At 53.0% G+C, this 26,360-nt stretch overlaps 1 protein-coding gene and 1 long non-coding RNA gene across 2 annotated transcripts in view; both read left to right on the top strand.

Annotated features, from left to right (window-relative positions):
• ARID3B (AT-rich interaction domain 3B) overlaps nucleotides 1–6,749 on the top strand; it is a 66,258-nt gene extending 59,509 nt beyond the window's left edge. The window contains 1 exon segment of the mRNA XM_021099056.1: nucleotides 4,256–6,749. Within this exon segment, the coding sequence (XP_020954715.1) occupies nucleotides 4,256–4,419 (164 nt within the window). The 3' untranslated portion in view covers nucleotides 4,420–6,749.
• On the top strand, nucleotides 12,949–23,504 carry LOC110261565. Its single transcript, XR_002345825.1, has 3 exons — nucleotides 12,949–13,927; nucleotides 14,894–15,026; nucleotides 23,175–23,504. It is a non-coding gene; the product is annotated as an uncharacterized LOC110261565 (long non-coding RNA).

Raw genomic sequence — 26,360 nt, 5'->3', positions numbered from 1 at the left:
TTGTGCTTCCTGGATTTGAGTGAGTGGTTCTTTTCCCATGTTGGAAAAGTTTTCAGCTGTTATCTCTTCAAATATTTTTTCTGACCCTTTCTCTCTTCTCCCTCTGGCACCCCTATAATACAGATGTTGGTGCATTTAACGTTGTCCCAGAATTCTCTTAGGCTGTCTTCATTTCTTTTCAGTCTTTTTTCTCTTTTCTGTTCTACATCGGTGATTTCCACTAGTCTGTCCTCCACCTCACTTATTCATTCTTCTGCCTCCTGTATTCTGCTGTTAGCTGCTTCTAATGAATTTTTTTATTTCAGTTGTTGTATTTTACATCTCTGCTTGCTTAAGTTTTAAATCTTGTGTTTCTTTGCGAACTGTTTGCTGTAAATTATCCATCTTTGCCTCCAGTTTATTTCCAATGTCTTGCATCATCTTCAGCATCAACAGTCTAGAGTCTTTTTCCTGGAGGCTGATAATCTCCAGATCATTTAGCTGTTTTTCTGGGGTTTTTTCTTGTTCCTTTATCAGAGTTACAGATCTCCACCTTTTCATTTTGTATAGATTTTTGGTGTGGTGTCCTTTTTGCAGAGAATAGAGTTGTAGCCTCTCTTACTTTTGACGTCTGCTCTCCTTGTGGCTGAAGCTGGTACTGAGGACTTGCTCTAGGCTTCCTGATGGGAGGGACTGGTGCCTGCCCACTGGTAGGTGGGGCTGATCCTTATCCCTCTGGTGAGTGGGTCTTTGTCTCTGGGTGAGATTAGAGGCAGCTGTGTGTGTGTGAGGGGGTGTCTTTCAACAGCCTGTTTACTGATGGGTGGGGCTGTGATCCCACCTGGATTATTGTTTGGTCTGGGGCTTCTCAGCCCTGGTGGGTGGGGCCAGACTTTTCCAAAATGGTCACCTGTAAAGGAACACACACTGATGATTATTCCAGAGACCTTTGCCTCCAATGTCCTTTCCCCACAACCACCCACAGTCACCCTCTGTTCTCCCAGGAGATCCTCCAGGAGCTGCAGTCAGGTCTGATCCAGATTTCTGTGTAGTCTCTGCTTTGCCCTGGGACGCAGTGCACATGAAAGCCTGTGTGCATCTTTCAAGAATGAGGTCTCTGTTTCCCCCAGTCCTGTGGAGCTCCTGCACACAAGCCCTGCTGACCTTCAGTGCCAAATGCTGTGGGGGCTCCTTCTCCCATTGCCAGATCCCCAGGCGTGGGGACCCCATGTGGGGCTCAGAACTCTCTCACTGTAGGTGAGTCTCTGTGATACAGTAACTTTCCAGTCTGTGGGCTTCCCACCTGGCAGGTATGGGGTTGCTTATATCGAGTAATCGCTCCTCCTACCTCTTGATATGGCCTCCTTTTTGTCTTCTGGAGTAGGATATCTTTTTTGATAGTTTGCAGTCTATTTGGTTGAAGGTTGTTCATCAGTTGGTTGTAATTTTGTTGTTTTTATGAGAGAAGGTGAGCTTCAGTCCTTCTGTTCCATCATCTTAATCCCGTCTCCTCCTCCACCTTTTTGTTTGTTGTTTGTTTGTTTTTTGTCTTTTTAGGTTTGCACCTGTGGCATATGGAAGTTCCCAGGCAAGGGGTTGAATCGTAGCAAGCTGTAGCCACAGGCCACAGCCACAGCAATGCCAGATCCAAGCCTCATCTGCGACCTACACCACAGCCCACAGCAATGCTGGGTCCTTAACCCTCTGTGAGGCCAGGGATGGATGTTTGTCCGAATGAATGCTAGTTAGATTCGTTTCTGCTGAGCCAAGATGGGAACTCCTCTTCGCCATCTTTGATAGAGTGATAGAGACCCCCTGTGTAACCCTTTTTCGACTATTGGTTGGCCTTTTAACTGAAAATGTCATTTAATGTAAAGAATCGTTGTCAACTCTATACCTCTACTTTTAACATTAGACGTTAAATCAGTGTCCACTATTCTGCTCTTCCAATGCTCAGGTCTCCTTTCTTTGACGGTGGTTCAGCTCTTCTCTTCCTAAACATCATCTCTCATGGGCCAAGGACTGAGACACAGGCAAAGGAATCTGAATGCAACCAAGTCAGCCTGTGTTTTCATGATTTTCCCACTCAGTCTTTTACAGTGTGTCTTCCTAAGTCTAATTTGGTAATGGTTTTTTGTTGGTTGGTTGGTCATTTGGTCGGTTTAGCACCTTCGACAAGTTTTTCCAAGGTATTCAACTTAGTTTTCATAGAAAAAGCAATCTTTTTCCCACTCCCATTTTGTTGGTTTAGGGGTGAGTCTGGGAACAAATAAGCTGACTCTTGTTACGTGTAGCTTGCTGAGTTGGGGCCACAGAGCCTGGGCACACTAGCCAGCAGCTTTCTGCCAGGGGCCTGGGCATTGGCCACCTCTTAACAGAAGGTATGGCGAGGTGTCCAGTGCAGGTGGGTTAGAGACACACTTCCATCAGAACCAGGGGCATTTCTGTGGGGCGTCCCCTGCCCTCTGAGTGCTTCTTCTCCGGGGGCTGGGGACCAGGCCCCTTCGGGATGCCACCCTGGAGGCCTTGTGTTCTGGATCTCTTAGGGCCACTCATGGGGGGCATCAGGGTTGGGGAAGGGAAGAGACAGAGTTTCTGGGAGCAGCCTGCAGAGAAGCAGGGATTCCAGGCTGCCTCACCAGTGACCACAGAGTTGGTGCTTCAGAGGCCACATTCAGAGCCCTCTGCTAATACAGACTCCCTCGAGGAGACTGGCTGAGCTGTTAGGTAAGGCTTGAGTGCTCTTTGCCTTCTGGTGGTGCCTAGGAGGTTCAGGAGGGTTAGGAGTGGGAGTGGGTCTGTGGCGAAAGCAGGGAAGGAGGATATTGGTGCCTGGCTCTCCATCTCCTCTCGTCCTCTCTCAGGAGAAAGGAGAAGGAAATGCCTCTTTCTCCCTCAGCATGGGGACCAGTCAGAAGGCAATTGAAGGCTCCCCAAACTCACCTGCCTCAATTCCATGCCACCTGTGCCCTTTCTCAGCAACTATGCGGTCACCCAGGTCAGATACCTGGAGGTTGCTCCAAGAGCCCCTCAGGCCATTGCTGCCCAGAGCTGAGCAGACGCTGGTGCCCTCCTATCTCTGCCGTGTCCCGGCTGCTGCCCTGGGTCAGGCCTCTCTTCGCCATTAGAGTAGCTTCCTCACAGGCCTCCACCCACCCACATTCCTCCCCACCTCACAGAGTAGTCTCAACCCCATGTCTCCCGATGTCCCTCCTTCAAACTTTCAGGGGCTGGAGTTCCCATCGTGGCGCGGTGGTTAATGAATCTCACTAGGAACCATGAGGTTGCGGGTTCGGTCCCTGCCCTTGCTCAGTGGGTTAACGATCCGGCGTTGCCGTTAGCTGTGGTGTAGGTTGCAGATGCGGCTCGGATCCCGCGTTGCTGTGGCTCTGGCGTAGGCTGGCAGCTGCAGCTCCGATTAGCCCCCTAGCCTGGGAACCTCCATATGCCGCGGGAGCGGCCCAAGAAATGGCAAAAAGACAAAAAAAAAAAAAAAAAAAAAAAAAAAAAAAAAAACACTTTCAGGGGCTCCATGATCCCTACAGAGAGCCTAGAGGCTCTCAGGAGGCTGTTTCCTTGCCTCCCACTTCTCTAGCCCCCTGTGCCACACTCCTGCCTCCAGCATCCCCTGATTATACCACACTGCACACCCAGGGGCTTAGAGGCTGGTGAAGGGGACAGAGCTTCCAACGCTTCTGTTGCCTCTCTCTGCTCTTTGCTCTCTCAGATTTCCTCTGCCTGCCACGCCATCTCCTCCTTTTTACTTGGCTACTTTTTTTTGGCCGCACCCACTGCATATGGAAGTTCCCAGACCAGGGATCGAATCCAGGCTGCACCTGCAATCTCTGCCACAGCTGTGACAACACCAGATTCTTAACCCACTCCACTGGGCAGGGGAATGAATCTGTGCTGCCGCAGAGACAGCACCAGACAGATACTTAAACATCTTTGCCACAGCGAGAACTCCAGTGACCACTTTTTCTAAAAGTCCAGGCATGCTCTAATCCTGGAGCCTTTCCTGACCCACTTTCCCCTGCCCTCCAGAGCCTCCAAAACTACAGCACCCTGGGCACACTTCCCCTAGAGCCTTTGTGACAGACATTTGAGCAAATGACTCCGTCCCCTTCACCAGCCTCTAAGCCCCTGGGGGCAGAGCAGTGTCCCCCCCAGCGCAGCATCTGGCATGGAGAGTTAGCAGTAAATACAGTGTGGTGAGCTGAAGCTGTCCCGTCTTCCCCATCTGCTCACACTTCCTTCTCCCCGCCCCCTCACTCAGGTGTGCTGTTTGCCCAGAAGCCTGTGGTCCACCTCATCGCAGGATCTGCTACCCAAAGCATTGGCAGCAGCGCCAGCAGCAGCAGCGGTTCTCACTGCTCACCAAGTCCTACCTCATCTCGGGGCACCCCCAGCGCAGAGCCCTCCACCAGCTGGTCCCTCTGAGGGCAGGACCCAGCTTCCACTCCCCACTCTCCCTTCAAGAGTGGAGGAAGTTGATGCACAGAATTTACCTCATCTCTCGGAGCCCACATCAAACACCACTTGGCCAGATGTTGAGAGTTTGGATGTGTCCGTCTGTCCAGGCTCCATCAGGTCCTGCTGTACTCTAGAGACAGGGAGAGGCTGGAGGGGCCTGACAGCAGCGTTGTCCAATCAGGGATTGTCCTGGAGAACTGGGCGGGGTCTGTGGGCGTCCAGCTTCCTCCAGGGCTCCCAGGCCACCTCCTATTCCGGGCACAGTGTATCGACAATCTGTAAGCTGACACAGGGCTGGAGGCCCTCCACATCCCTTCCCCTTTAATTTATTTCCCTTCTCCTGCCTTCTGCCATGACCCCAGGTTCCCTGGTCTCTTCCCTTGCTCAGTCCCCATCTTTAACCTCCATGTGGGGCTGCTCAGAGCCTAAAGCATGCCTTCGCAGCCCTTCTCTGCTGAGCATGGGATGAGGTCCTCCCAAACCACCTTGCCTACTGGGTTTGGTTCCTGGGGTGTGGGTCCCTCAGATTCAAGTCTTGAAGCATCTCAGGGCCCCATATCCCCCTTTTAATGGTCCCAAGAAAGGGCTCATGAGGGCCACCCTCAGGGCCTGCTGGGCATCTGCCAAGGGAGAGGCAGAGCCTCAGGGCTGCCCAGGCAGGCCCTGGCACCCACTCCACTGACCCTTTACTGACCCTCCCAGACCTCTCACCCCTGTTGGCCAGCTCTCCCAGAAAACAGCCCACTTGTCCCTTGCGCCCCCCTTCTTCTCATGGGGCCATCTCAGCCCCAGTATCTCCAGACCTGCTGATGTCAGGTTCATTGAAATACCTCAGACTTGTAATTGTTTATGTTTGATTCTTCAGGAAGTATTTGCATCTCTGAAATCTTTTTTATATGTGTTTGCTGACTTTGTTTGTTTTTTACTTTAAAATTTTTATTGTTATTATCATATAGCACCAAAGAAATGAAAGCAGATCACCCCCAAAGCCGAGCAAATGATCTGGTACCCCAGCCCCTCCGGCCCTTCCCTAAGACTCCGGTGAGGAGCTGGGAGAGGCAGCAGGAGAAATGACTCAGGGATCACAGTGGCAGGAGGAGGTGGAACTGAGAGGCCCTCTCTCATGCAGGTTGGGTCCTGAAACCACACTGGTTCTCAAGATGGCCCTTGACCCATTTCCCACTGGAGCATCGCAGTCCCACTCCCCAAAGCCCAGCTCACCTGGGTGGGGACAGAGCGTCTCTCTTTTGCTCAACATTCCCACCCCAGGGCAGGTGCAGCCGCAGGCCTTGCTGAAGTCGAGGGTGAGGCAATGCTAAGAGAGCTCTGTCTCTCCTTTCGGACCCTGGGGTGGAGCAGGCTGCTCATGTGTCATAAAGAGGAGGTGATTCTCTCACAAGGCTCACCTCTCAATGGAGTAAGCCCTGCAGTGTTCATAGAACCCCCCTAGTGTGATGTGGGCTGCAGCAGTGGGAGGCCACAGAGGCACAGGCCCACCCACGGTCCTGTCTGGGAAAAGAAAGGGAAACCAAATGCTTGAGCACAAGACATACCTCAGCCAGGTAAGCTGCAGCCGTGCCGGACTGCATCGCCTCTCTCCCCTCCCCCCGTCTCCACACTCTCTCTCACACACACGGTCACGCATAGCCTCATCACTGGGGGCTGACCCTCTTATAGCCTCAGAAGCCTCAATACCTTACCCGCCAGGTCCATGCAGGGCATAGGCAGAGGGTGTCCTGGGTCTGGGTCAGGGAGGAGCCCAGTTGGCCAGTGCCAGGCCCACTTGAAGACATCACAGACATTGGCCAATATGTCTTTCTCAGGGGTTTGGTCACGAAGGATGGACTCTTCCCACCCGGAGGACGCAGGGCCAGTGCATTCTGTCTTCCTGGTCATTGGATCCTCTCCCTCTCCCAGGCAGCTTGCCCAGCCTCACCCTCTCAGTGAGCCCTTGCTGCCCTCAGGGCATTAGCAGGGTCTCAGCCTGAAAGCCCCAGGGTGGGGAGTGCCAGCAGGTGCCCCCCCCAGAACACCTGGGCCAAGAGAAACTTTGCTGAGGGTACAGCCCTGAGGCCATGGCATTCATTGGCCAGGGCTGCTCTGTCTTTTCCCCCTCCCTAACTTACTTGTTTTCTAACCAGGAAAAAATGTGATAGCACATGGGTAGCCTAGGCAGTGGATAAATACCTCAGATGTCCTCTTGCAGCAAGTGTCTGTATATGTTGTGGTTATTTTCTATCTTACATGTTTTCGAATGTTTATATTTCAATAAACCTCTACCTCTTCACACAAGCAGATCTCTTGGGTACTTTCAGTGACTTTTTCTTTTTCTTTTTCTTTTTTTTGCTTTTTTTAGGGCTATACCTGCAGCATATAGAGGATCCCAAGCTAGGGGTCAAATTGGAGCTGCAGCTGCTTGTCTAATGCCTCAACCACAGCAACACAGGATCCTTAACCCACTGAATGAAGCCAGGGATCGCACCCACATCCTTATGGATCCTAGTCAGGCTCATTAACTGCTGAGCCACAAAGGGAACACCTTTCAGTGACTGTTTCATTGGACAGTAATAGGGAAGAAGCAAGGGCCTTCAGAGTATAAGGAGCTGGGTGAACTGCCCTCTGATCTCCTGACTTTTCCTCAACCTTCTCCCCTTAACTGCTCAGCCATCCTTTTTCCCCAAAGCACTCACTCTCAACCTGCCTTCTTTATTAGCCAGGCACCTCTGACATTGCCTGATCACCAAAACCAATACCCACAGTGTCGCAACAGGATCCCAGCAGGGCCCCAGCAGGGCCAGGGCTCTCCGCCATTAGCAAGCCCTCTTTGAGCTCCTGCTGAAGTACAGTCCCTGTGCTTACAGGTAGATGTTTCAGCTGGAAGAATGAGATTGTCAAGTGGAGACGTGAGGAAGAAGATTCTCACCAGGGGAACTGGTACATATGGAAACTCGGTGGCATCAAAGGACCTGGCATTGGGCAACTGAGCGGTGCCTTCAGAGGGGGATGGGTGACTGGAAAAGTGTAGCTGGGACCAGGTTGGATCCCATGCTAAGTGATCTGGGCATCGTCTTCTGAGTATCAGGACACTGCTAGCATGTTTTAAGGACATAAGCTCAGGAAAAGGCTTTTCTAGAAGGGTGATCTGGAACTGGGAGACATTCTAGGTGTGGGCACCCTGAGACACTGCCAGTGAAACTTAGGCCTGCTCAGCCTTTTTTCCCCTGCCACGATGTACATCCTATGGGCACAACCTGGTTTTGGTAAAACCAAAAGAAATGGGCAGATGGAGTTCCCGTCGTGGCCCAGTGGTTAACGAATCCAACTAGGAACCATGAGATTGCAGGTTTTGATCCCTGGCCTCACTCAGTGGGTTAAGGATTCGGTGTTGCCGTGAGCTGTGGTGTAGGTCACAGACTCAGCTCGAATCCCAAGTTGCTGTGGCTGTGGTTGTAGGCCAGCGGCTATAGCTCCGATTAGCCCCCTAGCCTAGGAACCACCATACGCCGTGGGAACGGCCCTAGAAAAGGCAAAAAGACCCCAAAAAAAGAAATAGGCAGAGAGGTAAAGCACTGAGTAGTTTTGTGATTGCCTTCCTGCACCCATAACATACATACACCTCACCTGTCTGTGCCTTCTGAGGGGTTTTCTCTGCCATTTTGAAGTGCTAGAAAATGAGGGTGACATTGGGACAGCCTTGAATCTCACTGATGCTTTAAAAATCTAATTTTGGGGGCGGGTTAGGGCCATACTTGTGGCATATAGAGTTTCCCAGGCTAGGGGTTGAATTGGAGCTACAGCTGCTGGCCTACAGCTATAGCCACAGCAACACAGGATCTGAGCCATGTCTATGACCTACACCACAGCTCCTGGCAATGCTGGATCTTTAACACACTGAGCAAGGCCGGGGATCAAACCTCCAACCTCCAACCTCATGGTTACTAGGCAGATTCATTTCCACTGCGCCACAGCAGGAACTCCTAAAAATCTTTTGATAAAAATAACCAACCCTTGAAGTTCCCCTCATGGCGCAGTTGTTGACGAACCCAACTAGGATCCATGAGGATGAAGGTTTGATCCCTGGCCTCGCTCAGTGGGTCAGGGATCCTGTGTTGCCATGAGCTGTGGTACAGGTCACAGATGTGGCTTGGATCCCATGGCTGTGCTGTGGCACAGGTCAGCAGCTGTAGCTCCGATTCAACCCCTAGCCTGGAAACTACCATGTGCCATGGGTGTGGCCCTAAAAAGCAAAAAAAGAAAAAGAAGTAACCAACCCTTTAGTACTTGAATTACTAACCAACCAATAGTTGGGATCACACCTCACAACTATGACATACCAGGGGGCTGCCACATGGAGGTTCAGCAAGCCTACTGTACAAGGAGCTGAGAAGTGAGGAGAAGCGGGATCCAGAGACATTTGAGATACAAACTGTGTAATGGCTGTGAGGGGTTGCTGAAGGAGAAGTGGCAGCTGGATGAAGTTCCTGATGGAGATGGAGAATCTGGGAAGAACAAGGCACGAGGCCACTGCCTTTCCATCCCATAATAAATTAACAGAAAAAAATGGAGTTCTCAGGTAGCTCAGTGGGTTAAGGACCTAGCATTGTCACTGTGGCTTGGATTGCTGCTGTGGCACAGGTTTGATCCCTGGCCCCAGAATGTCCACATGCCACGTGTGTCTCCAGTGTATATATAATACATGAATATCTTCAAGATCTCGATAAAGGAAAGAATTCCTCAAACTAGACCCTCCAAAGGAAGTTCATCAAAAGATATAAACTGGGAGGAGCTACTTGCAACACACAACCAACAAAGGAGTAGTAGTAGAGGAGTTCCCGTTGTGGCTCAGTGGGTTAAGAACCCAACTAGTATCCCTGAGGATGCTGGTTTCATCCTTGGCCCCACTCTGTTAAGGATCCGGCATTGCCATGAGCTGAGGTATAGGTCACAGATGTGGCTCGGATCTGGCCAGCAGCTGCAGCTCTAATTCAACCCTAGCCTGGGAACTTCCATATGCCACAGATGCAGCCCGAAAAAGAAAACAGGCATAGTTGTCAGCATGTTTGTCTTAATGCTTGTTGTTAAGACAAAACTGGGAGTTCCCGTCATTGCTCAGTGGGTTAAGGATCCAGTGTTGCCATGAGCCGTGGTGTAGGTCACAGACACGGCTCAGATCCTGCATTGCTGTGGCTGTGGTGTAGGCCGGCGGCTTAGCTCTGATTCGACCCCTAGCCTGGGAACCTCCATATGCTGGGAGTGTGGCCCTAGAAAAGACCAAAAAAAAAAAAAAAAAAAGTCAAAAGCGAAAAGAAGGATTGAGGAGAGGGAGCAAAGTCATGAACAGGTCTTCTGCAGAAGAGGAAATGGTTGGACCTCATTAGCAATCGGGAATGTACAGAAAACCATTCCATACTGTTAGATTGGCAGGAAATATAGTCGTACAATACCATGTCTTGGCAAGGGTGGGGAGCAGTGGAACTCTGACAGATTGCTGTGAGGAGTTTAAGTTAGCCTAACTCAGGAAAACACTTTGACTTTATATAGTAAAGTGGAACATGCACATGCCCTGGGGCCCATCAGTTATGCTCCCAGGTTTGTATCCCAGAGGAACTCTGCAGCAGAGTTCCTGCACCTTTCTGCCACAGGACACAGGACAGCACTGGTAATAACGAGCCTGTGAAAGTTATAATTACTGAACACTTATGTGTGCCAGAATTATTTGCATGAATTAACTTATTTGCTCCTCTGCACATTAATGAAATGGGACTATAATACCCCCATTTTACAGATGAGGTGGTCCCAGAGATGTGAGAAGAGCAGCAGGGGTTCTGAGTCAGGGGGTACAGAGGCTGTGCCCTAACCACGAGCAAGCGCTAACTAAGCACGTTGTACAAAGCATCTCATTTAACACCGCACCCACAGACATGTGAGGCAGTGACTTTTGTTCATTTTACAGACGAAGAAACTGAAGATCAGAGATGTGCACGAGGTCACATATGTTGTGAATGGCAGGGCTAGCTAGGAATGGACTCTAATGCAGCTGTCCGGCCTTCCCCGCATGTGCTTCAGCGAGTGCAGGGGCGACCCGGCGCGGTGAGGAGATGGAAGCAGAGGATGCCTGCGGTGTGGAGGCGCTCAGATGTTCGCGCTTCTTGGCTCTGCCTCGCCGAGCACAGGTGGCTGTCACCTGAGGGTCTTTAGCATCTCCCTGAGATGATTTCCCGGCCGCGAGCCGCAGCTCTCCCCCACCGCATTGGCCAGGGCTGGGCATGTGCCCGCCCCGCAGCCAATGGGAGGAGGGGCGGGGCTACAGGATCGGCCCTGGTATCTCTCGGAGCTTGGAGGAAAGGTGAGCGCAGGTCACGCCTTCGCCTGCATCCGTGTGAGGGGGTGTGCGTATTCCTGACCAGAAGGAAGTGAGTAGTGGTGGCCTGGGGCTTCCGAAAGGGAAGGTTTGTAATCCCTACTGGAAGAAAGGGGAGAAGGAAACGACCAGAACAACAGGACTGGGAAGAGTGGGGATCACCCCACACACCCCTGCCCGCTGCTTTTGGAGGCAGTAAGGTACAAACCCCAGACCCAGGGTCACAGAAGAAGGCCAAAGGGTGGTGGAGTGGCCCACTGTGTCAGGAGAACAAACTGGAGACTGGTCTGAGAGTAAGCCAGTGGAAGGCAAGGCTCGGCATCTAGGGAGGGCCCTCGGGATGCAGCGGCAGCTGTCTGTTTTGGAGGCATTAAGGGTTTTGCCCTGGCAAGGGACCCAGACCACTCAGGCACACGTGAGCAGAAAGGAGGGGCGTTTGTTTTCTGACACCAGGGTGTGTGGAGGAGCCCAAGGGCAGTGGGACCCGGGGGCTGGCCTCGGGAAGAGTCTAGAACTCAGAAGCGTGCCCACGAAAGGTATTTCTCCCCTCCGAAGACCAGCTCAGCCTGCTGCCTGAGCCACAGACCAAACTGAGATGATACCCCAGAAGTCAAGTTTATGTCTTCTCCATGCAAGGGGCCTCTGGCCTGAACCAAAATCTCTCCATCCCAATTTCAACGTCTGGGAATCGCTAGCTGCATTTGCTTTCACTGAAATCCAGGTTTTTCCACAGAGAAAAACAATGTAGTTGACAGCTCCCCAGTTTTATGCGTCTGGTCTTCAGCCCTGGAAATATTACTCTTTTGTCCCAAGTCCAATTATCCCAGAAAAGAACCCATCGGTTCATTTGGGTTCCGTACCCAGTGCTGGATCAATCGAGAACTCAGCAGCATTCCCCCCCCCACACACAAAGTAGCCTTTGGATGGCAGGGAGGGCAGAGAACATTTTGTAGAGGATGATGCTAGGGAAACAGTCCCAGAGACATTCTGTCCCTTCCCCCTGTCAGAGTCCGCCTCTGCAAAACCCCACTTCACTCAAGATAGTAGATGGAGGGAGTGTTCAGCGACAGCACTGAGGAGGGTTCTGGGGGCATGTGGCCCAGCTGACAGAGCTCTGTAGGGGAAGGAAGCACCCAGGAGGGTGGGGAGGGAGGTACAAAAAAAGAAAAATGGCCAGATGACCTTGAGGGGGATGTCAACCCTAAGCTGACCATTGACATGGTCCTGCTCTCAAGTTCAGAATAGATAGTATGAAATGAGAAACCACCTTTTTGGGACAGGTTAGGCAACCAGAGAGGTTTAGCTGCTCTTTTGCTGTGTGACCTAGGGCAAGTTACTGTCCTGCTCTGGGCAATTTCTTGTCTGTGAAATGTAAACTGTAGAGTGAGTAAAGTACAAGTAAATGAAAACTCACTTTTAAAATCGAAAGCCCAGTGCCCAGTGGCTTCCCCAGTGAAACAGGTGGCATCACTCTGCTGGCACTGGGGCCCTGAGTAGGCCAACCAAGCCCCACAAGGACCCCAGCATCCCCACAGGTCACTCTCTGCCCCACTCTACTCTGAGCCAGACGGTTCCCCTGGGAAAGGGCCCAGTGGCCTCATCCATTGACAGTCAGGAATATTGTGCTGACATGAGCATTTCAGGCCCCATGGCAGGTGGGAGACAAGGACAGTTTCTTTATAAGCCTCAGGCCTGAGAGAGAGAGAGCTTGGCCTTGGTGACCAAAGGCATAGTCATGGGGCCTCCCTTCTCCCCAGGAGTCCTTGTCCCCGCTTGATTCCCTGAGGCTTGTCAATCCCAGCACTCTGTGCCAAGATGCCCAGCTCACTAGGCTAAAAGCCAGGGATGGACCTCAGTCTCTTGTGCTGCAGAGGGAGGCTGTGGCTCTGGGCCTCAGTCAGTCACACCACTTTTTTTTTTTTTTTTTTTTTTTTTTTTTTTTTTGTCTTTTTGCCTTTTCTAGTGCCGCACCTGCAGCATATGGAGGTTCCCAGGCTACGGGTCTAATCAGAGCTATAGCTGCTGGCCTACGCCAGAGCCACAGCAACATAAGGATCCAAGCCACGTCTGTGACCCACACCACAGCTCATGGCAACACCGGATCCTTAACCCACTGAGCAAAGGCAGGGATCAAACCCACAACATCATGGTTCCTAGTCAGATTCATTAACCACTAAGCCACCACGGGAACTCCCCACACCACCTTTCTTCCCCAGCCTGGGTACTGCCCCTGACCAGGGTACTGCCCCTGGCTGCCAACTTTCTCAGATGCTCACCTCCTCTGTGGTTCTAGGGCTATAGCTGAGATCTGGGAGCAGATGAGGCAGAGGCTGACCCATAGAGGGCACAGAGGCAGGGCAGGAACAGATATGGGGTTGTCCTAGCTCTGTGCAGGCAAGGGGTCCAGCTGAGGGATCCAGGAGGACCAGCAAAGGCCCAGGCTAGAAGGACCCTTTCGATCCTGTTTCTCCCTCCAACTTACAGATGGCGAGACAAAAACAGAGAGAGAAACTGGGCCTGGGACCCACTGGGAGGCAGGGGTCACCCTGCCCACTGGTCTGGAGAATTGCTACTTGCAGGGCTTCAGAGGCAGCTAGAAGCTCCTGTCCTCCTGGTTCTGGAGCCCTTGATGCTCGACGCCGCACCAGCTCCTGTTCCCTGAGGACACAGTCCAAAGCCTGAGGGTCCACCAATGGATCTGCCCCCCCTACCCCTGGGGTTCCCAGAGAGCAGCTGAGGCAAAAGACAAGAAGCCACCACCCATCCATACCCTCCATGCAAGGTCCTAAAGATGAGGCCCTCAGTCAGAGTGAAACAGTAGCCAAGCACTAACAGCATTCAAGCTCCTGGGAGTGGATGTGCTACACTGTTTATCACTCGCAGCTGCATGTTATATCAAATTGTTTCCTGAGCTTCATCAGAAGTGCAGGCAGTGCCTTGCTGGTGGAACCCCGGATAAATAGACTTTGAGACTAAAGCCCCACACACATTTGATATTGGGCTTTAATACTGACTCATCCAAACTGGACCTGAGGTATCAGGAAGTTCAGGGGGACTGGAAACAAGCTCTGTGCAGTGTGCATTGTCTGCATGATCCTCATCGCGTTTTTTGAGGTAAGTACTGTCAGTATCCCCATTTTGCAGATAAAGAAACTGAGGCCTAGAGAAGCTTTTTCATGCTCACCAGCCTAGGAGGGGGTGGAGCTGACTCAAGCACAGGACTTCTCAGCTCTGAAGGCCACTCTCCTTCAATCCATGATCTCAGGCCCAGGAATGCAGACCTCTCAACCCCCCGTATCACCAGAGCCCACCTAGCCACACCCCCTCCTGCTTCTTCCCCTGGATTCCCCTCTTTAGAAAGGATAAGGATGAGAGTGAGATACATCAGGCCCAAGGCCTAGCGATGTCCCCCCCACCCCGTGCCACTGAGGGATCCTAGGGTGCGCCTAACAGCATGTCTCCAAATGCCCCTGCCATCTGCCCCAGAGCCTTGGGGCAGGGAGGAGAGCAATGCAGCTCAGTGAGCATCTCCATGAGGGAAAGGGGTTTCTCCCCCAGGGCCCTTCAGACCCAGGCGCCCCTCACCCCCATGGGCCTCATTTTCTACCAGCTCCTGTGGAGCCTCAGCTGCTGCTCCAGCCTCAGCTTCTCAGCGAGGCTCTCAGCCACCTTGAGGGGGAGGGAGAGAGGCAGTGAGCAAATTCCAGGGCTTGAGCCCTGGGGGAAGAGGCAGTGAGGGCTTGGGAGGGACTGACTCCAGTTGAGGGAGGGAAAGCCAATGGCCAATTATCTTGTCAGGAGAGACCATAGGTTCCTCCCTGGGCAGGCCAGCCTGGCAGAGGCACAGAGGCGGGGGCAGTGCTGAGCACCTGGTTCTGGGCACCCTCCAGGGCCGGCTGCTGAGCCTCCAGCTCTGAATCCTGGGCTTGCCACACGTCCCAGACTCTTCAGCTTAGCCTGCGTCTGGGTCTGCTCGGAGCCCACCTCCTTCAGGGAAGTCTGGCAAGGGTGGGGGTCGTCATTCGCTCCCGTCTCAGTCTGGTGCTTCCCCAAGGACATCATCCCACTTCATCCTCACAGGGTCCTGCCTGGGACTGCACCTTGACCCGAAGACAGGACAGATGTCTGGCTGCCAGGTGCTGGGAGAGGCTGATGGAACAGCACTAGGGGGAAGGTGCAAGATGGTGTCTTTCTGCCCCTCCAGACTGTACAGGTAACTAAAAATTTCCAAATTGATTCCATAAATATTGATGGGTGATGCTCCCTGTATGAATATACCACCCAGCCCGAGAGCTGTCTGAGGGCTTCCTAGGGCAGGCCTAGGTCTTCAAATTCCCCTCCGTCTCCTGATCCTCCCACCTCTCTGCACTAGGTCCCTGTGCACCAGGCTGGGTCTGCAGAGCCTTGGCCCTGACGCACTTGCTTTGTGTTGATTGGTGAGCCCATGCCACCAAGGAGTAAGTGCCTGGTCCCCACCCAGGACCACCCCAAGACCGTGCAAGGGCAAGGCAGCCTGGGGTCCAGCGTGGGACAGCTCAGGGCTCAGCTCTTGGCTCTCAGTGGAGACATCCTGATCCTGACTCCCTGGGTCCAACAAGCCCTCCCCTCCCCACCTCCTGGGCTCACCCTACCTTCACCTCTCCAGGTAGCCTCGGCCTCAGTCCCAGGTCCTCTGTTTCCTAGTCACAAGGACCCTGTGTAGGCTTAGAAGGCCAGTCCATACAGCTGCATCCTCTGCCTGGGAGGCCCTACCTCCAGCCCCATCCCCAGTCTGATCTGAGGGAGGGCAGCAGGCCGACCCCAGGCCAGTTCTCACCTCCTGCAGGGGCTCTGCCCCCACCTGCTCCTGACTTCTCTCCTCTGCCTCTGCTGGGGCCTGCCCTGAACACTCCTTGGGTTCCTCTGCCAGCCTCTGCCACCCCTTACCCCCATCCCATTCTGAGCCCAGCCTAGGTCAGTGGGCCCCCCTGCTAGGACACAGGCACTGAGCTGGAGAGCATGACCCATGGACAGACACTCAGAGGGTAAACTGCATAGGGTCATAGTATCACCGAGGGTCAGAACCTGCCAGTCCCGGGGCACAGATGGGGACCTGAGCCCAGAGTCAGCAGAGGGTTTGTCCAAGGCCACCGGGCGACAACCCCACTTCTGTGTTGGAAACCCTGCTGCCTGAGAGGCCCAGGGAGGAATCCGCAGAGGCCTTCCCCAAGCTCTGGGACTGGAGGCTGAGGGGAGTGGGCTTGAGGACGAGTAAATGCCAGTCTCGTCCTCAGAGAGAAGCCATACTGGGCCCAGACCCCCACAGAGGGTTGGAGTTGTGGTGGAGCCTCCTTCTATGCCCAGACTCTGGGAGCTTGCCTGGGGTCCCTGCTGGGGACTGTGCTCATGGGAAGAGGGTGGGTGCCTAGGACTCAAGAACCCCTGGACTGCTGGCCTCCCTTTCTGGCTGGCTGGACTGTCCAGGTTCTCATGCCCCTGTCCTGGGGTGTGGGCAGGCCCAGACCATGCCCAGCCGAGGCCACCAACCCTGGCCCCTAGCAGCTCAAGCTGCAGTTCCAGTGCCAGCTGCACCCAGAGTCCTGCTCCTGCCCCCAGGCGCCCAGCTCAGCCTGGAGTGTAAGGCCCTTGGCCATTTGCAGATTGAAGGGCTGCCTCAGCCCGAGAGACTCCACACCCTGTACCTGAGCCCCCACGTACTACAGGGGCCAAGGCAGGGATTTTGGGACCCATTATACAGACAGGGAAACTGAGGCCCCATGGGGAGAAGGAGCTGGTGACTGTGGCAGAACCCAGGACATCTAGTTTTTTTGCATTAGGTCCCTGGTTTCAGGCGTGGGGTCATCAGGAAGGGCTTCTTGACCTTGGGGGTCAGGGCCCCATCTCACCCCCCTCAGTCAGCCTCCAGCTCCTCCCACCTTCCATCTCTGGATCTCGCCAGCCATCTGATTGTTTTTCTTCTCTCGAGCCTGCATCTTGCTCCCGTCGCTGGCCAGAGCCAGGCAGTGAAGGACAGATTGCAGTCCCATCTGAGGGGAACCCCGCCCCCATCCTTTCTCCCACTGACACCCCAGCACAGGCTCTTGGGTCCGGGCAGGGCCTGGCCTGCAGAGAGGAGCCCAATCTTCAATTGGATCCCAGTCTCTCTCCCTCACCCAGATGCAGATGTAGTGCCAGGGGGTCAGTGAACAGCCCCTTGGTGGACCCTCCAGCCTCTCTGCAGCTATGTCAAGGTCCTGGGATTAAATGAAGGAAAAAAACAGCCAAGAAAGAGCTAGGACCCCATGATCCCAAGTCACACCCAACCCACCCAACAAGAAGGTAGCAGGAAGCAAACTGGAGGGTGTTGTGGGTGAACTGCGTCCCTTATGAAAAAAATGGCATGTTTGCGTTCTAACCTCCAGTACCCCAGAATGTGACTTTATTTGGAAATAGGGTCTTTACAGAGTAATCTAATTAAAAATGAGCTGATAATAGTAGATCCTAATCCAGTGTATCTGGTGGGTTTTTTGTTTGTTTGTTTTTTTGTTTGTCTTTTTGCCATTTCTTGGGCCGCTCCCACAGTATATGGAGGTTCCCAGGCTAGGGGTCAAATCGGAGCTGTAGCTGCTAGCCTACACCACAGCCACAGCAATGCAGGATCTGAGCCGTGTCTGGACCTACACCATGGCTCATGGCAACAACATATCCTTAACCCACTGAGCGAGGCCAGGGATCCAACCCACATCCTCATGGATGCTAGTTGGGTTCGTCAACCACTGAGCCATGACAGGAACTCCATCTGGGGTCTTTATAAAAAGTGAAAATGTGGAAGTTCCCATCATGGCTGAGCAGTTAACGAGCCCAACTAGCATCCATGAGGATGTGGGTTGGATCCCTGGCCTCGCTCAGTGGGTTAAGGATCTGTTGTTGCCGTGAACTGTGGGGTAGGTCGCAGATGCGGCTTGGATCCCACGTTGCTGTGGCTGTGGTCTAGGCCAGCAGCTGCATCTCTGATTGGACCCCTAGTCTGGGAAACTCCATATGCAGCAGGCACAGCCCTAAAAAGACAAAAAAGGCAAAAAAAAACAAAAAACAAAAAACGGGGGGGTGGGTGGGTATGGACACAGAAACATGTACCGAAGGAGAGTGCCATGTGAACACGAAGGCAGGGATTGGGGTGATGCGTCTGTGAGCTAAGGAACATCAGAGACTGTGAGCAACCAGGAGAGGCTGGGGAACAGATGCACCCTCCCAGCCGCCTACTGACACCTTGATCTCAGACTGCCAGCCTCCAGAACTGTGAGAGAGTAAGTTGCTGTTGGTTAAGCCCCCCACTTTGTGATACTCTGTTAAGACGACCCTTGCAAACTAATACAGAAGGTGAAGGAGATCAATCCCCTGTGGCAGGTCTATGGCCCAAAGCAACCCTGATTCAGAAGGGGGACTTTCACCTCAAAGCAGCCAGGCCTGCAGCAGCATGAAATGTGTAACAATATAGCATTTGGAGCTCCTGTTGTGGCTCAGCAGGTTAAGGACCCAACATAGTGTCCATGAGGAATGGGTTTCAATCCCTGGCCTCGCTCAGTGGGTTAAGGATCCAGCACTGCTGCAAGCTGCACTGTAGATTGTGGATGTGGCTTGGAAGCAGTGTGGCTGTGGCTATGGCTGTGGCTGTGGCATAGGCCGGCAGCTGCAGCTCCGCTTGGCCCCCTAGCCTGGGAACTTCCACATGCCACCGTGTGGCCCTAAAAAGAAAAAAAAAGGAAGAAGAAAAAAAAAAGATAGTAGCTAACATTTCACAACCACATGCCGTGTGTCCAGCATAGCACTGAGCCTTTTACATTCTTGTCCAGTTTAACCCCCTCAGCCAGCTCCTGGGGTAGGAGAACTGTTCCAGTTTTTGGCTTTTATAGATGAGGCCCAGAGAAGTGGAGTAACTTACCCAATGGCGCCCAGCCAGAATAATGTGGAGCCAGGATTTAATAAGCCAGCAATCAGGCTCCTGAGCCCATGGTCTTAACCACTAATTTGGGGACAATGAAGCCCACACCATCCCGGCATTGAAGGGGAAGACAGCCAGAGGTAGAGACCCGGAGAGGGCCTCGGTGGAAGGAGCCTGAGGTGGGGGACGGGACTAGAGGTGGAGAGACCTGGAGGCCCTGGGTCCCCCTCGCCCACACCCCTACCCCCCCACAGCCAGATGTTGATGCAGCGTCAGACCCTCTCCAGCTGCTGCCCCCTCCCTGCTGTGTTTGGCCCCTCGGCTGCTCTGCACAGGACCCCTGCCCATGACCCAGGGCGGATTTCTAGGTCATCTTCCCTGGACAAGCGTAGAGCCTAGGGCACCCACTCACAGGTGAGTCCTGGGCAGGGCACCCAGGGACTAGAGAGAGGGAGACACAGCAGGGCAGTCCCTAAAGGGCATGGGGCTGGACCCCAAATTGGCACTGGTTACAGGGCATCTGCATGGTGCTTACATAGAGTTCCCCTGGAGTTCCCATCATGGTGCAGTGGAAACGAATCCGACTAGGAATCATGAGGTTGCGGGTTTGATCCCTGGCCTTGCTCAGTGGGTTAAGGATTTGGCATTGCCATGAGCTGTGGTGTAGGTCGCAGAGAAGGCTCAGATCCTGTGTTGCTGTGGCTGTGGTGTAGGCCGGCAGCTGTAGCTCTGATTGGAGCCCTAGCCTGGGAACCTCCATATGCCCTAAAAAGCAAAACAACAAACAAACAAACAAACAAAACAAAAAAATACAAACCCCGTAGAGCTCCCCTGCCACCACCTCCTTCCTTCCTGGAATCTGAATCTGCCCAGAGGGCCTGGCCCTCGGCCGCTATGTGTCCTGCCTTCTCACTCATGTAGTCCACTGAACACGCCTTAAAGAACAGAGTCCCTTCAGGTCCCAAGGAGACGATCTCTGACTCTCAAGAGTCTGAACTGAGAAACAGACAAAAAATGAATGTTTTTTGCTGTACAAAAGTGCAGCTGCAAATTGTTACTGCAGATTTGCTTCCCTGAGGAAATAACAGCCCTCTCAGAGCCTCACTCTGATCCCAGTTTGTGATTCACCCATTTAGACCAACTCCACCTTCTATGAAGCCCAAGGCCAGCTAAGCACAGCTGCTGAGACCTGCTCTCCCTCGCCTTCAAGCCACAGCAGCAGACTAGCTCTGGTCAGGGTCCTGCAGCACAGTGTGGAGCCCATCCTGGTCCTTAAAATTCAACATCCCTGCTCGATATCTGTACCTGTTTCTCTGTATCTGTGTGGGGACATCTGGGAGCACATGCACCTGTCTCTGGGTGAGTGTCTGATGTGTATCCTTGTGTGTACATATCTAGCTGTCTGTCTGCCTGTGCACATGTGCACTTGGCCAGGAGACTAAGGGAGGATGTTGGCCAGGAGGAGACTGTCACCAAGCTGGAGCTGAAGTCGGATGGACAGTGTCTGGAACACGCAAGCCCTTGCTTTGGCCTCTGTCCCGCATTTCATGGCAACCCCTCACCTGCTCCATTGCTCATTTAAGTCAGGGACTATTCACAATACCCCCACCCCTGATCTCTCCTCTCTGGGACTTTGCAGGAGCTCTTCTCTCTTGTTGAAAAGTCCTTTTTTCTTTTCTTTTTTTTTTAAATGACTTTTATTTTTTCTATTATAGTTGGTTTACAGTGTTCTGTCAATTTTCTTCTACACAGCAAAGTGACCCAGTCACACATACACGTATACATTCTTTTTCTCACATTATCCTCCATCATGTTCTATCACAAGTGACTAATATAGTTCCCAGTCCCTACAGTAGGCTCTCATTGCTTATCCATTCCAAATGCAATAGTTTGCATCCATTAACCCCAGATTCCCAGTCCATCCCAATCCCCTCCCCCAACCCTGGCAACCACAAGTCTGTTCTCCAAGTCCATGAGTTCCTTTTCTGTGGAAAGGTTTCTTTGTACCATATATTAGATTCCAGGTATAAGTCATATCCGATGGTATTTGTCTTTCTCTTTCACTTAGTATGAGAGTATCTAGTTCCATCCATGTTGCTGCAAATGGCATTATTTTGTTCTTTTTTATGGCTGAGTAGTATCCCATTGTATAGTTATACCATGTCTTCTTAATCCATTCATCTATCAATGAACATTTAGGTTGTTTCCACATCTTGGCTATTGTGAATAGCGCTGCTCTGAACATACGGGTGCATGTATCTTTTTGAATGAAAGTTTTGTCCGAATATATGCCCAAGAGTGGGATTGCTGGGTCATATGGTAGTTCTCCTTTAGTTTTCTGAGGTATCTCCATACTGTTTTCCATAGTGGTTTTACCAGTTTACCTTTCCACCAACAGTGCAGGAGGGTTCCCTTTTCTCTTCACTCTTTCCAGTGTTTGTTATCTGTGGACCATTCTGACTGATGTGAGGTGGTACCTTACAGTAGTTTTGATTTACATTTCTCTAATAATCAGTGATGTTGAACATTTTTTCATGTGCTGGTTGGCCATCTGTATCCTTTTTTTTCTTTGGCTCTTTGAGGATGGCTGTTCATCCCTCAGTGAGGGTTTAGAAGCTCAGAAGCCTCCTCTCTGGAGGAGAATTTCCTGTCTGCTGCCCTGCCCCCAGCTTTCAGAGTGCCTCTCCCTTCATCAGACACATTCAGTTACAATTGCCTGTTTGATGACAGTGTGCCTCTGCAAACCAGAGGCTTTTGGGGACAGGAAATGGTCTGCTCTGGTTCTCCTGTGTACAGAAGAGGGCCGGACATGTAGTAGATGCTTAGTAAATGCATGTTGAATGAATGAATGAGTGGAGAATGATGGAGCATGATGAGGAACAGGCAGAGGGAAGGAAGTGGAGGACAAAGGCCAGGTGCATTCTAAGAAGGGGGAGAGACTCATTAGCATGCAGGAAGAAAGACAGGGCTGTGGGGAAGGGAATGGGGGAGAGCAAGGGCAGGCAGAGGAAAGAGGTAGACAGGGAGTTCCCATCATGGCTCAGTGGTTAACAAATCTGACTAGAAACCATGAGGTTGTGAGTTCGATCCCTGGCCTCACTCAGTGGGTTAAGGATCTGGTGTTGCCGTGAGCTGTGGTGTAGGTCTCAGACGCGGCTCGGATCTGATGTTGCTGTGGCTCTGGCGTAGGCCAACAGCTACACCTCTGATTAGTCTGGGAACCTCCACATGCTGTGGGTGCGGCCTTAGAAAAGACAGAAAGACAAAAAAAAAAAAAAAAAAAAAAAAGGTAGACAGATTGTATCTACCTGGGCAGGCCAGGCCTCATTCTGCCTATGCTGCCTCTGTAGTTCTTCCTCCCTAAATTTCAGAGCAACTGCCCCCTGGCGCCAGCATGCCTTCCAGTACTCAGCCACCTTCTCATGAAGCCTGGGATGTGATCCTTTCTCCTCCAGCTTTCTCCTGAGGGCCACTGGTCTCTCCTGGACCTGGAATGTGCCAATAGAAATGAGGTGGTCTGGGCACAGCTTGGACCTCAGATCACCCACATTATTTTTACCCATTTTCTTTTTCTTTTCTTTCTTTCTTTTTTCTTTTTTTTTTTTTAAGGGCCATACGCACAGCATATGGAAGTTCCCAGGCTAGGGACTGAGCCCGAGCTGTAGCTGCCAACCTTCACCACAGCCACAGCAATGCCAGATCCGAGCTGCATCTGCAACACCACAGCTCACCACTACGCGGGATCAAACTTAACCCACTGAGCGAGGCCAGGGATTGATTTGTTACTGCTGAGCAACAACAGGAACTCCTTTTTACCCATTTTCAATGATTCCTTTCCAAGTCGCGTAGATGTCCTCACTGTGTCCTGATGGCAGAGATGGGGACTAGGACAGGGACACCTCCTTCACGGCTCCCTGCACAGACACAGCCCTCTGTCCTGAGCACTTCTAATCCCAAATATCCTGACTTGAGCCAGCAGCTACGGTTATCTCATGTGTGCCCCCCCCCCCAGCCTGGCCCTGGGACAGCAGGGGGCGGCTCAGCTGTGTGTAGGGCAGACAGGACTTGTTGAAGCTGACGGATTTCCCACGTGCTCTCACAGGAGCCAGAATGTGACAACCAGGAGTGTTGATACCTGGGAAGGGGAGTCTGGCTGTGGCCACATGATTTAGGATTGGGGCCCTGAGCTCCTCCCGCTCATCAGCTGTGACAGAGGTTGGCCCACCTCCTGTCCAAAGCCCATCTCACCTAGTATTAAAACAGGACCCCACCCTAGCCCAACTGGGACACTGAGGGTGGGCCTGAGCAGCCACTTACCAGGCCTTCTGGCCAGGGCCACCCCCAGCGCTACCACCAGCACTGACTTCTCCCCAAGCAGCTGGACACGTCTGCCTCCAGGGCCTTCACACAGTGCTCTAACACTGTCTTCTCTCCTTGCAGCTGCTGCAGGTGCTCCAAGCCGACCCCTAGCTGCCGGTGGCTCTGGCCCAGCTCTTCTGAGAGTCTCCATTCACCTGAGAAGACCCCAACTCCACCCAGAGTCACAGCTCAGCCTCAGGTGAGGGAGCTCCCCTGGCTGGGATCTGTCTGCTCAAGCTAGCCTGCGGGCCTTTATTCATGCAGCTCCCTCCTCCCGAGTTCCTCATCTCTGATCTCTGCAGCCTCTGAGACTCAGTCTTTCCCAGAGGCCTCCTCTGGAGTTCCCGTTGTGGCTCAGCGGTAACAGACCCGGCTAGTATCCATGAGGATGCAGATGCTCTCTGGCCTCGCTTAGGGGGTTAAGGATCTGGTGCTGCCATGAGCTGTGGTCTAGGTCAGTTGCAGACAGGGCTCAGATCCCATGTTGCTGTGGCTGTGGCATAGGCTGGCAGCTGCAGCTCTGATTGGACCCCTAGCCTGGGAACTTTCGTACGCTGTGGGTGCGGCCCTAAAAAAAAAAAAGGACAAGAGGCCTCTTCTGATCACAAGCCCACAGAGGCTTCTCAGGACTCCAGGCTTTAACTCTGAACCAAGTGATTTAAGGCTGGACGCCAGTAGAGGGTGCTGTTTCAGTGGCCCACGATGTAAACTGTGCTCACTGGAGTTGTGCTGTGTTGAAGCCCTGCTCCAGACTGTCCCTCTTGGTCATTTTCTTTTCCATGGTGTCCTTAGATCCCCTCACCTAACCTCAGAATCTCCCAAGGACAAGGCCCAGGCTCCCCTTCTTCTCTGCCCCCTGGCACAGGTGGGTACAGCCTGGCTCAATTGGTGCCCTAGGCTCCCTGCAGGACTGAGTTTAACAGCTGTCCTAACCCACCTGGGTGAGCCTCAGCAGCTGCTCCTGCAGGAAGCCTGAGCAGAGGTCTCAGTTGCCTCCACTGAGACTCCATTTGGGCCCTAAGGTGCCTGGATCCCGTTGCCATCCCACTTCTGCTCCTGGCTCTGTAGGCCTGGCACCAGTATCTCCTGCAGGTACACTCAGTCTGGGGGGCTCCTCCCAGTCTCCAGATCACATGTTAAGACCCTGAATAAGCTCTTCCTTTCCTCTAGGCTGTTTTCCCATCTTTTTGTTGTTGTTGTTTTTTCTGGAGCCGCTCCCTTGGCATATGGAGGTTCCCAGGCTAGGGGTCTAATCGGATCTGTAGCCACCAGCCTACACCAGAGCCACAGCAACATGGGATCTGAGCCACGTCTGTGACCTACACCACAGCTCACGGCAACGTCGGATCCTTAACCCACTGAGCAAGGCTAGGGATCGAACCCACAACCTCATGGTTCCTAGTCAGATTCATTAACCACTGCACCACGATGGGAACTCCCCCTGTTTTCCCATCTTAAATGGGAGAGGAGTCAGCTGGCTGATCTCAGCCTCTTCCCAAATGTTAGGAAGAAGGGTGTCCTTCTCTGGGCTGAACAGAAGCCCCTGTGCTGCCCTCCTTTCGCAGCAATTGCTCTGGGAATGAAGACTTGGGAGTTGCAGTATCAGGTGGGCCCAGGGTGTGGGAGGGCCAGTGTTCAGGGCTCTGCCATGCACCCACTTGGAAGAGATCCTACCACCTAGGGACTCCAGGCTGGGCTCTGGGCCAAAGGGCTGTCGGCTCATCTGGTCCAAACACTGCTGGGCCTTTTCCACTTCTGTCTGCAGTAGCAGGATCCTGGGGACAAAAGGGACTGTCTGCCTATCTTCTGCCACTCTGCCCGGGCCTCCCACACCTCCCGACACCTCACTTGTCCTCTCTGTCCTTGTCTGGTCTCTTCCACTCCTTCTATCCTGGGATCCCCACAAGTGGTACCTCTCCTGCTCCAGGTGGGTCAGGGAGCGTTCCACCTGCTGGCCCAGCCTCAGCACCTACATCCCCCACCCTTGGCAGGGCAGTGTCTGCAGCCCCTGATAAAGCAGGCTGACTCCACAAAGCCCTGCCTGCTCCACCAGCTGTGATAAGCCCAGTTGGCCCTGCATAGACCTGTGTCCTGAACTATATATAAGGGACTGTGCCTCACTACTTTGAGGGGCTGCCCAGCTGTTATCACTACAGGCTCCAGATGTGCAACCCTCCATCTCCAGCTGGACCCAGAATACATCACCTTCTCCAGACCAGTTCCTGGCCACCTCCTTCCCTCTGAATCTGCTTGGGGAGGGGAGGGCAGAGGTTCCCTGGCCCTTCCTTTGCATCTATCCAGCCACTGCTCCCAGCCATACCAGGCAATGCGTTGCACACCTCAAGGGGGCACCATTCACAGAGATGACACTTTAAAACATGGTAGCCTGGATGGAGACTTGATTCTCCTCTGTCTCTCTGGATTCCCAGACTCTGACTAAACTTCTTCCTGAGAACATGACACCAGATGTGGGCACCAGCCCCAAACATTGTGGAGTTTTCAGTCTAGTCAGGGGAACTTGCTTGCTCAGGGGACCTCCCTGGGGCTGTGGACAAGCAAGGAGGATCAGGGGGAGAGGACCAGAGCCTCACTTTCTACCTCAGAGCCAGCAGCTCACCCTGGGCCCTGCTGAACCCCAGCTCACTGTCCTGCCTCTGTAGCACCTGTGCCAGCTCAGACAGGGCCTCCAATGCTGCCCATAGGCAGCCAGCCAGCTTGGCCCACTGCTACCTGCTCTCTGCCAGCTGCACCTGCAGGTCCTTCTCTGATGGCCTCTAGTCTCTCTTGGGGGCCCTGTCTGAACACTTGCCACGGAAAGAGCAGCCAGGCTTCTGCTTGGGCCACAGGGACTCCCCTGCTCATCTTCCCCACACTCACCCGCATCCTTCAGTGGGGCTCAGTGGGGCACAGTCCAGTGGCCAGGGGTGATGGGAGTACTGGGGACAGCAGGCAAGGATAGGTGGCAGATCCATGGGGCTCTGCTTCAGTGGGTCCTGAGAACAGGACAGAGGGGAAACCCTGGAGCTGGGGCGTGCCTGCCTTCCCAGAGCACCAGCCTCTGAGACCCCTCAGATGTAGAAACTGAGGCCCCTGAGCTGAGCAGACACTTAAACCTTCAACCCCAACACTTGGCCCAGGATTCTCTCTGGTGATTCAGGTTTCAAATGAACACTAGCCTCAACCTTGCCAACAGTTCTCTGTCCCAACAGTTTCCATGATCTATGATCTGTGATCTGACTATAGCCCAGCCACTTGCTAAACAACCAT

This window comes from Sus scrofa, chromosome 7 (assembly GCF_000003025.6).
Source record: "Sus scrofa isolate TJ Tabasco breed Duroc chromosome 7, Sscrofa11.1, whole genome shotgun sequence".
NCBI lineage: Eukaryota > Metazoa > Chordata > Mammalia > Artiodactyla > Suidae > Sus > Sus scrofa.
This window is presented reverse-complemented; position numbering and strand designations above follow the sequence as displayed.